The sequence below is a fragment of the Hyalella azteca genome, unplaced genomic scaffold, assembly GCF_000764305.2.
Source record: "Hyalella azteca isolate HAZT.00-mixed unplaced genomic scaffold, Hazt_2.0.2 contig1951, whole genome shotgun sequence".
NCBI classification, from domain to species: domain Eukaryota; kingdom Metazoa; phylum Arthropoda; class Malacostraca; order Amphipoda; family Hyalellidae; genus Hyalella; species Hyalella azteca.
In genome coordinates this window covers 8,091-24,400 of record NW_025932243.1, presented here as the reverse complement: position 1 = coordinate 24,400, position 16,310 = coordinate 8,091, and the positions used below count along the sequence as shown (strand labels likewise).

Sequence of the window (16,310 nt, the reverse complement as noted above, 5' to 3'; positions counted from 1 at the left end):
CAGAATAAATAATTTTATAAATTAATAAACAATTTTTTTTCATTATTAAAAAAATTAAAAAATAATTTCGTCTGCTACAAATCTTATAATCCATATATGACACAATTTGAACTGTCCAATTGATCTGAAATTTTGCGCAATTGCAAAGTCAAAAACAATGCATGAATCAATTGACAGAATAAATAATTTTGAAAATTTACAAAATTTTGATGTCTTAAAAAATTTTGAAAAATAATTTTTCTTCTAAATATTTGAAAATAAAATTTGAAATTCACTGTACATGTGTAACATCCAAGACACTGGATTGTTCAGAAGTGTTGTCTTTAAAAAGTAATTTTTAAACGCATATTATTATGTGTCAACTCGCTCGCATTCAGAGAAAATTTTGGGCACATCAAACAAGCTTTGAAAATACTTTTAATGTTCGCACACAAAATAATTTCCCACAAACAAGATGATGTGTCAGACATAACCTTTTATTTGAGAATAATTATAGATGGGGTTATATTTCAATACATTTTCAATCGTAATTTCATAATAATTAAATTTTTTCAGATATGAACATGCGCAATTGTAAGAAAATCGGCGCGGAATACAAATAATTATATTACTAGGTTGCTAATTCTTGCTTATGGTATGTTTGCATACGGTAATAAGTTTCTATATACATGTGAGAAATTCGTTTCCAGTAGGAATATTCAAACAGTTATTTTCATTGATTATTGGGAAGCTGATAATTCGAAATTGGCTTTCCACATGACTGACAGCGAAAATTAACACTTGTACTTTTAATTTAGCTGGAAAATGAAAACTCGCAGTTTAATCGTTAACTGCCAGAAAATAAAATTAAAAATTCGCTCCTCGTTTTTGGCATCAAGGATGAATTCAAGGTTGGCTCCTAACTTCCTAGAAGAAAATATCACACAAAGTTAAATCCTTCTTAGCTACCAGAAAATATCGCTCTAACTTTGCTCCTCTCTTTTAGCATGAATGAATGAAACTCAGAACTTTTAAGAAAAAAATTCTCAATCAAAAGTCCCCGCCGCCTAAACTTGACTCGTAACTTTTTCCAGCACGGCTGCATCGACTCGGGCGGTGCGGGCCGCGGTGCCCCGGCAGCCGAGCCCGGTCACCTCGAAGACCGCCCCGGCGTTGGGCATGAGCTTGAGCTCCTCGTCGGTGGTGCGGAAGCGCGCAGTGGTCACGTAGAAGACGTCGTACGCGGGGCCGCCCCAGCACACCGACGTCACGTTCACGGCAGGCAGCTCTAGAGTCTGCACCACCGCCTTCTTTATCGGGTCTATGCACCTGATCTGGGGAATTTATTTGAAAGAGAAATAAATTAGGAAGGAGAAATGACTCAATCAAAAACCAAAACAAACAAGAGTCAACACAAGAAACGTTACTGACGCAAAGTTGAACTTTATTTCGCTTAAGGGTGAGTATAGCTCAACGACGGCAAACTGTTCATTGATAATTTTTGATAGTATATTTTATCCACACAAGCCGACATGTGGATTCACTTTTACTCGTGGCCAGAATACTGTCAATGATCCAATTTTAACCGAGTTATGATATAAAACGATGAAGTGGTAAAAAAAACACTTTAAATACACGTTGTTTAGGATAGCTCAATGAATGGTAATTATTAACAATGAATGGCTCGCTCCGTTAGTAGACTACAGTAAAAGCGTCAACAAATCTGACCTTCGATCCCCCGAAATGAGCTACCCAAAGGTTTCCGTCCGTATCGAGCTCCATGCCGTCGGGCCGGTCCGGGGTGATCCCTGCCTCCTTGTAGTCCAGGATCGTGCGTCGATTACCTGACGGTGAAATGACACTGAGCGGGCGCCGTGCTTTGATTATTAAAAAAACGAGCAGAACGTATGCCAAAAAATCAGATGAATGCTTACCGTTCTTCCAAATGAAAATGGTAGGGGGTTGAACCCTATTTTGCATGAAATATATGGGCTGATGAATGCTCCACGGAATGAAAATAATTTGGTAATATTTTGTATGACAAGTTATAGGTCCATATACAATTAAGAGTCGAGTCTGGAAAAGCTTACCACAGAAAATTTTTCAATAAAGCAAAAAGTACTTAGCAATTTCTATTTTTTTAAACAAATAGTAGTTGGAAGTCACTACAAGAGGAATAGACCATACATACCAAATTTACCCAGTCGCTGAAAAGTTATGGACGAAAATTGAGCATGATAAGCGATAAACAGTGGTGAAATATGCGTGCTTACAGAATGCAATAACATGATGCCTGAAACATACGGTATATAATAGTAGCAAAACATTCCATCAATATAATAACAAATATCATCAAAGATAAAATCAGCATTGATTAGTACAATAATCATAATTAATAGTTTGCAGGGATGTGGAACTTATTTCAGAGTGCATCAACATATCATGGTCGATGCTTCAACGTCACATTAGCGCTGAAAATTGCATATGCACCAAAGGAAAAAACAGAACAAGGAGTCCAGTCCAGCTTATTCCAGTTACGAGCCCAGTCCAGCTTTTCCAGTTATACGAGCCCAATCCAGATAATTCCAGTTATACGAACCCAGTCGAGCTTATTCCAATTACGAGCCCAGTCCAGCTTATTCAGAAATACGAGCCCAATCCAGATAAGTGCTGTTACGAGCCCAGTTCAGATTTAACCAGTTACGAACTCAATCCAGATAATTCCAGTTTCAAGACCAATCCAGATAATTGCAGTTTCGAGCCCAGTTCAGATTATTCTAATTAAGTACATTGCCAAGGTGTTCTCACTACGTATATCACAATCTGCTCTGTTGTGAAATTTACAAAGAGCTCCGTATAAGGTAAAAGGAAGATATTATTGGTATTTTTAATTTTGTTCGGCTGATTATAAAATGTTTTTAAATGAACTAATATCTACAATATTTTGCTCTTAGCACTTTAGTTCATTTCGTTAAGACAAAAGAACAGCAAATTTGCGCGTACTTACAACGCAAATTGCTTAAAAGTCCAGATTTATTTTCTGTTAGTATAGATGACAAAACGGCTTCGATTAAACAATTTCTCAACAAATAACATAAATACAAGTGGCATTGAAGTACAATATAAGTGTTTTCAGTCATCGTTTTCTAAAGAAGAATTAAACATTAAATTTCAGCCTGAATATCACTTATTTAGCATATGAATATTATTTATCAATACTATTTATATGGAATAAATCAATTATTTCGGACGTAGCAATCACACATCCTAAATAACGCAGCGTTTATGCACAAATTCTTACTTATGTCACCCGATGGATCGTCGTAGTCGAAGGCGTCGACCCTGAGCTCTCCGGTGTCAATGTAGTAGAAGGTCTTAAGGTCTGCAGACCACGTCAGACCATTCGAAAGCATGACCTGAACCCAGGAATTAAAAGGTAATAGAAAGTAAACAGGTCATAACAATAATATTCTTACTTTTGCCAAGTGTACCTGGTAACTTATTACATCACGTCAGGCCATTTGAAAGCATGACCTGAACCCAGGAATTAAAGGGTAATAGAAAGCAATAATGTCACCAGACTGCCCGAATCGCAGATTCACCGGAAATTTAAAAGCGAAGAAAACTCCAAAAATAATGCTGAATTTTTGTGGAGTTTTCTTCGCCTTTAAATTTCTGGTAATAGAAAGTAAACAGGTCATAACAATAATATTCCTACTTTTGCCAAGTGTACCTGGTAACTTATTACATAATTTTTTGAGGTCGATTTACGGGAAATCAAAATGGCACAGAAAATGCGAGTATAGGTAACGATATCATCTATTTCGCTTTATCAACATCTCTATATATACATGTACTTGCATCAAAAATATTGAAATTTTAACGATTAAAAACCTTATCAAATTGCATTTAATTTGACGATATGGTGATGATGATATAGAGCGGCTGCCATTTGCAGGAAAATATTTCAATTCGCTTCAAGTCTATTGTACTAAACAGTCGGCGAAATCAAAGCATAATATTAGTCTCTTTGGATATAAACTTAACGTAGTGGTCTCTATCGTTATCACCACGCAATGACGGGCAGAAAATATGATGATTGAGCCTCAGAGAAACTATATATAGATTACGAGCTACTGAGCATCTCTGCTTGCTTTTCAATTGTCTAAGAATCAATACTGAAAAATTACTGCGAAAACTCGCAATTTCGACCGCAAAATAGTTCTATTTGATTGATGCATTTATACTTCAAGCTAGATTTAAAAAATGCATTTAGAGATAGTGAACTAGTCTCCCAACATGCAGAAACACCATGTCTTAGAAAAAAGCCGAAACTCTAATCACCCTTCGGAATTAAATCCCCACACTCAAAAATCGTAATAGAAAGGATAACTTGGCAGATTCCAGATTGCAAGAAATAGTTAAATGCAAATATGAAAAATAGTTTAATGCAAATGCAGACCACACACTTCATCTTGGAGTGCTGTCTGAACTTCCATAAATAGTTGCCGAGCAGCTGACGCTAAAATATAAAATATTGTAGGTCCCTCTACGAGCGCAGTTCAAATTAGCCTGAGAGGTAGTTAAAGCAACCCCATTTTGAGAAGAGGACACCAGGAAAATACCAGCCAATCAGCCTAGCGAATATTTTTGTGAAATATTGTAATTACTGATTTATGTCAATATGAAGGAACGCCTGGAAACGCACATTTTTTCGGATTTTGTGCATGGATTTATTTCAGGCAGTTTGTCGTACCTAAATGGGTTGACCAATACAGTTTAGCCCAAAGGTTGTACTCTCCTCCTTTCCTTGCAACATATTGTTCCTGTATGTTGAGACATATGCACTAGTTGGATATTTTTAAAATTCCAATTTTTTTAAATAAATGTAAAAATCATCCCTAGATCCCTCCCCGATCACCATTTTCATCTATAACCATGCTTGAAAGAACACGATATACAGCGTTATTTGGGAACAATGGTGTACATGAAAATGTCAACATTTTCGTACATGTACCTATACTGTCATTTAAAATAGGTTGCGAAAAACTGATTTGATAGAAAGCTGACCCTTGGATGCGATTTTAATAATTAATGCAATTTTATTTATTATCTTTGCGTGTCGCTGTTTTTTGGTCCAAGCACTTGAAAAGCGGAACTAGGGATAATTGAACATAACTGAGTATATTATCCCAGTCATTCCTCGCAATAACTGAACGATGTGTATTTTTTTCTAGGTTTTGATTTTAATTCACCCTATAAGGCTATGGTATACAAGGTTCTCACATTTCCGACCATTCTGGTTGGCACCAAATCCACACTGAAGCGGTAGAGTGAGCTCTGTTTGGTTTCAAAATTGCCATCGGATGACATCATTCCTGAAAACAAAGAATTGTGGCTGTGAGAATTATTTTGTTACATGTACTTTCTCATGGGATGGTTTAGGATGCAACATGCAGATTGTTATCCAACAAAAGAAGCGAGGGATCTGTACCCAATATAATTATCAATACGTTATATAAAGCTATAACAACCTTGACTCCGTTGACGTTCTCTCAGCCATTAGCTTGTGGTGACGAGTTTTCTCGTTAATAATCGGAACTACTGGATAATAGACGTTACCTCCCAAAGTTCAGGCATAGATGGGATAATGACATCATGAGGTATGTCTAGCATTAAACATCATTAAATTGAAACTCATTACACTCAAATCTGAATTTAGAAATGCACGTAGAAGTTTTAGGCAGAAAACCTGACAGAACAGCCAAGTAACAGCCGCTGGGTCGCACCACTACACGTCACCATGCTACTCACTGAACTCGTGGGGGGAATTTTGTTTCGCATGGTCACTCTGGACTGTCAGGAGCCGGTCCACGTGCCAACCACATTAGTCGCTTTACTCTCTACTTATACGCTACCGGATATTAGCCTCAAACTCCTTATTTATTAATTTAGTAGAGTCTCTTTCTCCCTGATCAGTCAGTTCTATGCAGTGACATTACTTGTTTCAAAGGTAACCTAATTTATCTGTATTTTTCTGCTATATTCGTGTCTATATTGTCAAGATATATGTATGTCATTAAGTTATTGTGTCATTTTATTGTGTGATTATATATCGATATATTTTAAAGCTAATTATATTGCATTTATATTCGCAAATCTTTTTACCAATCACACATCTGAGCAAGCCCTAGCCGGCTAATTGCCCAAATGCGGCTTTGGCGCAATTCTGACAACATTTTTGTGGATAAATGTGCCGTTTATGCATCATCAACATAGACCCCACTATTCTCATAGTCAGTTCAGCTTTCCCCCGTCGTATAGAACGTGACATTGATTCACATTTCACAATTTTCAACTGATGTTAGAGATGAACTCTGAAACGCTTCCTCTGAAAGACTGATAAATTTTCAATACATGTATCCTATAAATTTAGGTTTAACTTTAAATCAAAGCAATCAAATTTTCTGCTATATTAGGAATATACTTGAAGTTAATGAGCGTTGTATTATTCTGAAAATAGGTGCGTATAGCCTTATAATGGAGAGGCAAAAATAAATTTTATACTGAATACAGCGCAAATTAATCAGCTTGATATGAAGGAGTTATCGTTCTAGACATCTTATCCCCGGGGGGATAATCTTGATAAGTATTAATTTTCATTAATTCCGAGGGTGGCCTAGTAGTTTCAGGAGTCATCATCTTAATGTAAATAGCGTTTGGTCTCATTTGCAATGCACGTAAAGGCATTGGACCTTGAAAGACTTTAAAGACTTTACTTCAGTTTAGCTACAGTGCGGGCACCGTGCAGCGGGCATGTGTGAAGGGCGGGCACCGTGCAGCGGGCATGTGTGAAGGGCGGGCACCGTGCAGCGGGCATGTGTGAAGGATCATAGGCCACGGGAAAGAGCCATGAGACAAAATTCTCCTATCATCTGAGGTCGGCGAGTGAAAATCCGACCGAAGGCAGCGCGTTCTAAAAACCTCAGGCACCAGCTCAGGTAAGAACTCGTACGTGTCCAACCAAGGCGATACATTAAAACGCTAATGACAAATAAGCAATCCAAGCTCCGTTTGGCCAATTTAGATATAGTTTCTCTATCCATCCATATCACTTGTAATCTAGATCCAGAATAATATTTGTATTAATACATTGAGATTAACTTTTCCAAAAAATTTTTTGGGGCATTAAATACCTTCAAAAAGTTCTCTTGTATCCAAACACAATGACGATACGCGAGATATTCGCACCTGCCCAAATGCGCCCTTGCGGGTCACACTTTCCGTCGTTGAAGCGCGTGGTCTTTCCCTGGTCGACGGACGCGAGGCGGACGGCGCGGATGGTACTTTCGTCCGGGTCGCTGGGGGACCATTTGACCGCGGCCAGGTTGCGGCCGTGGCCAATGAACAGCACCTCCGGGTCATCGGCAGAGGGCAACACGAACGACACCGATGCTCCACTGTCGCCCTCCTCTGCACGCACAGAGAAACTACGTATGCAAAATGATATTTAATTCGCAGGGCACGAATACAATTCACGATCAATGTTCACCTTCAGAAGTTCTGACAAAAAAATCAGTCTATATATAGTACTCGAATAATGAACTAAAATTGTACGGTATTCTCTATTTAAACACTAACAACAACAGTCAAGCAAAAATTACCCCACAATTCCCCATTTTAATATATTATTTCTTGTGTTTTATTTTGATTACACGATGATATCAAGTTAGGTCATTTAAGAACAGTATCGAAAAGTACGCGAAGTTATTAGTTCGACTTTAATCCTTGAGTCACGTGCAAATAAAAATTACGAGTGTACCTGTATAGGCTGTATTTGAATACTTTGATGCAAGAATCTTACCGACTTTTGCCACCTGGTGTCGGCCGGTTTCAGGGAAGTATCTATGAATTTCAAATTCAAAAATGTCGACGTAGAGAAGGCAGTTGTGACGCGCTTCCCAGAAGGGCGCCTCTCCGAGGGTGGCAGGGGGAGTGACCGCTTTAATAGTGGGTGCCATGGTTCAAAAGAAACTAATTGGGACTACCTCCAATAATCTGAAATTTATAACGCAAAATAATATGAATAAATCTTTAGAGTCAAACTTGCTGATGTTGGAGATTGAATCTAGCTGCAGCCCTGCAAAGAACTATAACAACATAAGCCTTGCTCCCACGTTATCTGCTCTGTAGTATAGGACTAATTCTCCGCCCACTTGTAACTATGTGGCATCCAGGCCAGCGTTGCCAGATGGTATATTTCTATACCAGATTTCGCAAATCTGGTATTTTCAGAAGGTGTCTGGTATGAATATTTCAGATCTGGTATATTTGCCTAAATCTGGTATTTTTCTGGTATTTTCTTACATGCTGCAAATTTACTGCATTAATTAAGTTCCACCTCTGAAGTTTGAACTTCCTCCAGCATTGGCGTGGATTGTATAGATTACCTTCAGAGCGGCGCGACTAGAGGTTTCCCGCCATTTTTGGAACTGCAAGTTTACCGCTTGATAAAATAACCCCAATTTAATTGTTAACATTTAACAAAAGTGCTTAGTGCAATATGAGCACGAGAGTGATGATCCTTGATTGATTACTGATCAGTGATGAACTGATGATATGGCCTAGGACGAGTGAGGTTGTCGAACCGATCTCTGCGACGCAAGCTCCACCATTTTTGTTTGGTGGTTATGAATTCTAGAGTGCCACTTATTGGAGTGCCACTTGAATTCTGGGGTGCCATTCAATATTTCACTGATCTTGACAATTATCATCCATTCAGGGAACTGGCTGCCTACTGCATCACTTGTCTACTTTGACCTGTCTCCAAAGCAGTCGTGGTGCAAGTGTTTTCACAAGTCACCTATGTGAAAAAGAAGCAACTGAATAAAATTTCAACTACGGTACTGGAGTCCCGTATTCGGACCAAAAGCTATCTGCTCATCTGCAACAATTAAGTGATCACACCCGAAATGTTAGATTAATGCAATATGCAAGCATGTACAAAAATAAGCAAAATGAAGATGACCTGTTTCCGTGGCTTGCTCATGTTTAGCGAAGAGGAAAAAGTGCCACGATGACACTGATAAAAAAAGGAAAAAGTGTCAATGTAATCAAACACAGGAAAAGAAAAGTGTCAAAATATTCCAAACAGAGGGGAAAAAATATAACGTGTTAAATTTGGCTAATTATCGTCAAGCCAGATAACTGCACAGTAAATAAGATAATTTTTTCTAACCAACGTTTCTGACGAATAGTTGTATTAAATTTGGAGGTATTAGTCTGTTTTTGAGCGACAGAATTTCTGGTATATTTCTGGTATTTTGAGCTAGGCAATCTGGTATTCTTGCCAAGAAAAAACCTGGCAACACTGATCCAGGCTTTGCTTATTATCACAACACTTGGTGCGCGGCATGCCACATCCACGTGAGTTGTAATCTTACTAAAGTTGTTAGAGCAGCATGAAACAACATTAGGCGATTAGCTCCACCTCATCTGACCAGATATAACTGGCTGAAACACGTGACTAAACTGTTATGCAAATGCATATAAATTATACCACTATTAGTTCAAAAGAATACAAAAATTTCTGTTACCTAAGCAAAGAATTCAACACGCCAAGGAAAATAGATTTTGTAGAGCTAAATGATCAAGCCGTTGAAGGGATCGTTTTCATAGTCATTTTATAACTAGGCTGATGCAATTGATACATTTTATGATAAATAAGAAGTTAAATATAACTTCGGAATAACTGAGATGTCAATAGCAACCTCAATGAATACCACACACAGCAAAGTCATGCCAGTTACTACCTAGCTTCATGTGTCAACACTTAACATCACGTTCATCTCATCATTGACACGCAAGCCCTGCACTCTATGCTTATAATGTAGCCACCCACTCCGACTCCTGGTGCAGCGCCATCTGTTAGCTGAATTTGTAAGTGTTCTATTGGCAGAATTTACGTACATGTCACCGATAAATTATGTATACGTTTTATTCGCCTTTCTCCGGATTAGTTTTTCTCTCTCTTGGCCGTGTTATCAATCGACAGATCGTTTAGAAATTTTATCGGAATTAACTGACCTCGGAAGGACTCCACGCAGTATAGAAGTATGAAGAAGAGGTTGATGGCCTTGGAAAATTTAAGTCTTTCAATCCTTATCAAAAAGCTCACTTCACAATCTCTTTTGTTTTCAATGCACTCATTGAGAAAAAGTGTCCAAGAATTAGGTATCAATTAATATAATATTAGAATATATTGCGTTTTGGTTTTGCTGCTTATATTTAAACGTCTTTACTTCGATTGATTCATTAGTATAATTTTTTCAGTTGAACAGTGCGGCATGAGAGGGTATATAATAAATTATTTTCGACCCAATAGTTTTTCTTTTTATATGGGTATAGGGAAGTTTATCATGCTATGTGTGAAAAATATTGTTTTATTTACTATGCTAAGAGAAATAATTACAATATGACGTTACCAATAAGTCAGTTGGTTAAACGTAGTGGTTTGCACTGTAACATTCTGCCGTTATATCTGCAAAATATCGACTTTTTAAAGTGATGAAATATTTCCTTAATAAAATAATAATTTTTCAATCTCTTACTTGAGCTTTTTTACTGAATCATCCTAAAATTGGCATACTGAGGCAGAACTGAGCCCGGTGTTGTATGTTCGAAGTCTTGGCGCATGCGATAGAGAATTATATAGACCGTGGGCGGTGTCTGCAGCATTAAAACAGAGCGTTATTTCTTCTTCCACAAACATAGAGGATAATTATATCAGAGAGTCACTGGCCACGTGTATATTACAATTGATGTAATTGCCACCGATATGGTGCAGGCATACAGGAAGAATAATTCATTTCAATTTGGCATGCATTCACTTAATTTGAATTATTTGTAATTGTTATCAGTAAATTTTTGTTAAATATCCATCTACAAATTCGACTAGATGCAAAGCAGGAGGATGCATAGTAGTTATTTTTACGGGAGCTTTACTAAATTGATATCGAACATATTTATGATATTTAAAAAATAAATTCTATCACGAATGCAGGAAATAGGCTGACAACATATTTTGTCTAGCATATAATCTTTTACTAGATAATCCTACCTAATGTTTGTTCTGAACGAACAATTAATTATTATTTACTGACTCTTACTTTATTTTTATAAAACGACCTCTCGAAAAAACACAAATCGTACAACGAGCAGCTAAACAAAAGAATTTCAACAAAGCTGTAGTTGCATGAACGATAAATTATGAAATAATGTCAACACTATACATAACAAGATATATCAAAAGATAAGCGCAATCACAATGTCAAGGCGTTTCCTATTGTGCCAGCGGTATAAGCCTTTCAGGACCCAGCATACTTTCAACAAGGTTATTATTTCAAGGGCGTTGATACATGAATTAATATCATAACATGATACATAACAAAATTAAAATATAAAAGTGACAACCACTGTTTTCTAATTGTGACCTCGGTATAATAATTATAATTAGACCCCAGCTTTAATTTGATCAAGCAACGCTTGACTGACATTAGCAGACACGGCTGGGTACCCCTTGCAGCCAAGGCCGGTGATCTCGAAGACCCCGCCTGAAGAAGGGTTGCGTTCCACCTCCTCTTCGTTGAGCCCGATACGCCCGGACGTGAAGTAGAGATTACTGTAATCTCGGCCTCCCCAACACACTGAGGTGGGGCTTTTCGTTAACGTGTCAACTTGTCGGATCAGTTTACCGCTCATAGGATCAAGACAAATGATCTGCACGGACGATCAAAGCAAAAACGATTAGTCAATTTGGTTATATTATTTGCGAATTATCGCTGTTTTTAAGAGGGTAAGTAAAATAGGGTTAATTGTGTAATGCTCCTTTAAATTTTAATACATAAACAAGTATTTCAATATCAAACGGAACCATTATTTACGCAGGATTATTGATAAAGTTATAGTATCGATAGAGTAAAGTAAAACAAAGTAATACGAGTACAACCGCACCGCACATTTGCCCACCTTGCGCCCAAAGTAGTTGGCTACCCACAAGTTACCATTCACGTCGGTGGTCATACCGTCCGGCAAATCTTCGGTCAGTCCGATTGAAGCGTAATCCGTGACTGTCCGGCGGTTGCCTAACAGAGGGAATGCGTTTGATTCGTTTTACTGCAAACAATATCTTCTGCAGGTGGCAGAATCATATATTTCAACCGTTTTCTGGATACACTGCGATGGGAATTTTCACCTATATCATTTACAGACGATGCTGTTAGCTATTTTTCCATCGTAAACTAACGAACAATTTGCAGGAAATAGGCCGGATAAAATATATTCGAAGTATTTAAAATTCTATTGTAAATATAAAGATCGAAGCATAACTGAGATAAATAATCTCACTTATTAGCCCAGTGCTGTCGTCATAATCAAATACGTCGACGCGCAGCTCCAAGGTGTCGATGTAATAAAAGAACTTGCGGTCGTTCGACCAAGCAAGACCATTCGACAAGCTGATCTGAAAAATATTATGAAGACTAATTAATCGGCATGTTGAAGACTACCTAACCGATATTTGAAAAATAACTAACCGATATGTTGAAGAATAACTAATCGATATGTCAAGACTAACTAATCTATATGTTGAAGACTAACTAATCGATATGTTGAAGATTAATTGACCGGTATGTTGAAGACTAACTAACCGATATGTTGAAAACTAACTGACCGATTTACTGCAGACTAGCGAACCAAATATTTTTTGGGCAACATTATGCGTCTTGAAAAAAATAGGTAACATAAAAGTCTACTTAACAACGTCTATATAAAAGAGTGTTGGCACCAACAATTTGCCTGATGAAACGTGGTTCGAGACTTCGAGTTATCATTGTTTGGGCAACATCATCAATGGCCAAATTAGTGGTCGTACACATTTAATGATGTTCTTTGTTTTGATTTTCCTCATTTTCCTCTTTTGATTTCCCATAATTTCTAAATATATGGAAATTCATTACCTTGTCAACACAGGCTGTCGCTCTCATGTTGTCATCGAAGCGGTAGAGCGCCGCCTGGTGCTTGTCAAGCACTCCCGGCGATGTCTCAAAGCCCATCGTGCCTATATATGCATCACCACGTATGGTTAACCTTGACAACAATTACGTATCTTTCTTTATAAATCTTCATCAGATCACAGAGAAAACATCGCATGTAGCCTGGACTTATAATTCTGCATTTACTTCTAAACTTTTGGAATTTATTTATGTCTCCGACTACATCACAGGCGACTCAACACTTTGTGAAGAATATAACTAATTTCCGTCCAGCTGTCAGGGATTTGTTTATCATCTCTGTTCTAACGCCTCAACTGATAATATTTTGGCTTAATTATATTACATTTAATATTGCAATCTAATATTTTGGCTTGATAGATTTCATTTCACCTGATTGAATTGATTTCTATCAGCGTTGTTTGATGTGTCCCACATGTAAAATTCGAGAGATTTATACAGAAAATCCTTCTAACCATCGTGATGGCTACCATTATTACAAATTGAAATTAACTACCAGCCCAAATCCGGCCTTGAGGGTCGCATTTTCCATCGTTAAAACGAGTTTGTTTCCCGTCTTCCACCGAAGTGATGGCAACGGCTCGGGTGGAGCTACTGTCGGAGTCTCCGGGGAGCCACCTCACCCCCGCCAGGGTGCGTCCGTGCCCGATGATCAGCACGTCCGGATCCGCAGCGGCAGGAAGTACGAACGATACGGACTGTCCGGTAATTCCGGCTTCTGCAAACATTGCGAAGATTAGTGTTTTTTATGGAAACAAAACGGACAGTGAAAAGTTACGGCATTGAGTTATTTCGGGGTGATTATAGTTGTATCATTGATATTACTAATACCTGAAAAATAATCTAAGTACTTTGGTCAGAATCCGACGTAGAAACGCCCCCTTCAAGCTAATCTGTCTATCTATATTCTATACTGATATTACTGAGAGATAGCACTGTTAGATGGACATCTCTGGACAAGGTCGAAACGTATCAACAGCCATGAATATGGAGATACTAAGACTGCAGTTACTATAAATGTTAACGCCTTTACATTTTCACAAAAATTAACGCCCGACAAACCGGCTGCTTACATGTGCTTGTCCGCTAAGTTTAAATTATTAGTTTATTTTTCCACGAGAAATTAGTCCAGGACAAAACTCGACGAATAAATTGAACTTTTTCTAAAGCAGACAATGGCTTACTAATCATCTATCATTCTAGCACATATTCTTGCTACTTTAATCACATGAAATATAAAAAATTATTAATTTCGAAGAATTATCCAAATTTCCATGATACGTGTGCGTCGCATTCGTACCAATCTTAAGCTCCTGCCGACGGCCGGACTCGTTGAAGTATCGGTTGATGGTTCCGTCCGGAATGTCCACGTAGAGCAGACTGTCCGTTTTCTCGTCCCAGTGCGGCCCCTCAGTCACAATCCCGGACCCCGCAATCGTACGGATCTTTATGGCAGACATCCTATAAAGAGCAACAAATTTTATGTTATTTATATGCTTATAAAATGACATGAACGGTATTTTTGTTCATAAAGAAATTTTCTGTTAATGATATTTTTTCTTTCGTTTGGTAATTGACGTTATCTGCATTAAACTCTTCTAAAGAATCACAAAAAAATATTAAAAATCCGACGACTAAAGATATTCTACGATAAAATTAAGTAACACAGTAGATTTTAATAACATATCATTGTATGTGATGGTTCACTTTAATCAATATAACGTTATATACTGTCCCAATACAGCATATACGTTTATCATGTGCAAGTATATTGAGATTTCGACTCTGAATTACCATTTTAAATTTGGACCATTCCTCCAAAATGTTCTTTCAAATGGCGCAGTCTGAATTTCAGTAAAATGAACCAGTTGTGGGACTGCACACACAATTTTTGGCGACATTGATGACAGAAAATCAAGTACTGACCCGTGATACAACTTGAAAACTCAAGAAAAAATGTCTTTAAAAATTAATATCTTACTTTGTGTTGCTGCAGAGACGAGTCAACTATCACCACAGCGCCCGCGTTGTAACACAACAATGGACAGGCAAACCTATGAACGCCGCTATCGTAAGTATCGAAGGAACGCCGCTGTACTCAATGTCAGGATGACCGTTCAAGGCCATCAAGTTTGCTATGCGACACAATTTAGTCGGGTAAGAATGACATATCAGCTTGTTGACGGGTACTTTTGCTCTGCTATCACATAGGATTAAATGACACTGATCGCAACCTATAACTAGTCATGCAAGGGAATAATTCGACCAGGGCTATCGAATTCTACGACTATTTGTAGTTTGAAAATAATATTTAGTATCCGAAGTTTGTGGATTGTCTAATAACTGTCGATCATAAACTCAAGTATCCGGCTTTGAAATATTAATCCAAATTTTTCGAGCCTGGCTTCGTGTAGCAGGACTTTAAGTAATAAGTATCATAGAAAAAAAATGAATCATTGTTAACTCTGTATTCATCAATAATTAATCATATAGAATCTATAGAATAGAAGTGTCAGCATTGAAGAAATAGGCCCACGTCTTCAAACTCAACAGTAGCTCAACAGTAACAGTAGAGAATATATTTTTTTTTTACAAATGCTATGTACAAAAAAGACTGGCCTATATTCCTTCAAATCGATAAGCAGGCCGAAAGCTCGTGAGCACATGCGTCCAGTTGGCATCATCAAGTGTGTTGATTGGTTTAGTTGTCACAGACAATTTTCGGGTCGGTCTTGCGACCCGTCTGCAAGATTTTACTCATACATTCTACTTTTCTCATATATCAACATGCAACAAAAGATGTCCGTCTTAAAGTAATTGAAAAATTAGTCTGGAAACTTTTACAATGGTATTCTTTGGATTAACTGGTAATATATTAATACGAGAAAAACCTTACTATAGTTTAATAAGATATTGACATGTTGAAGAAGTATAGATAGAAAATTTGACTGCTTGCCAACTTCAGTAGATACTATTCCTTGCGAATTATTGTAAGTAATTTCAGTTGCTAAACTGACATGAGATTATTGGGAAGAAGTGTCCATATTTTTTTCATATGAACTAGTATCATCAACTTTCATTGGCTTCGGTAATCAACATTTTCAGGATCAAACTTTGGTCAAACGATAGAGACTTTCGCACGAAAAAATTGAGCGACTCTCTAAATCTAAAATCCATGACATCAAAACTATCGTAAATTTCGGAGACTTTGCGAAATTGAAAAAAAAGAAAAATATCACTTAGGCCTTCAACGATATGACA

At 37.5% G+C, this 16,310-nt stretch overlaps 1 protein-coding gene across 1 annotated transcript; it reads right to left on the bottom strand.

The window, feature by feature from the left end:
* Nucleotides 1–404: 404 nt before the first annotated feature.
* On the bottom strand, nt 405–15,108 carry LOC108672784. The gene is made up of 13 exons (XM_047884677.1): nt 15,031–15,108; nt 14,350–14,510; nt 13,546–13,767; nt 12,996–13,096; nt 12,385–12,499; nt 12,007–12,122; nt 11,497–11,757; nt 7,844–8,003; nt 7,231–7,452; nt 5,266–5,357; nt 3,281–3,395; nt 1,708–1,823; nt 405–1,313 (listed from the first exon to the last, which is right to left on the bottom strand). Exons 2-13 carry the CDS (start codon nt 14,507–14,509, stop codon nt 1,047–1,049), a joined length of 1,947 nt encoding a protein of 648 aa, XP_047740633.1. The 5' UTR covers nt 14,510; nt 15,031–15,108; the 3' UTR covers nt 405–1,046.
* Nucleotides 15,109–16,310: the final 1,202 nt, after the last annotated feature.

Bases quoted from the DNA above. Each gene is read 5' to 3' on its own strand.
- LOC108672784 (XM_047884677.1), bottom strand. From the start codon at position 14,509: ATGTCTGCCATAAAGATCCGTACGATTGCGGGGTCCGGGATTGTGACT. The intron at 11,758-12,006 runs GTGGGCAAATGT...TCGTCCGTGCAG, and splicing joins CCAACTACTTTGGGCGCAAG to ATCATTTGTCTTGATCCTAT. The intron at 3,396-5,265 runs GTGAGAACCTTG...TCCTGGGTTCAG, and splicing joins CAACCAGAATGGTCGGAAAT to GTCATGCTTTCGAATGGTCT.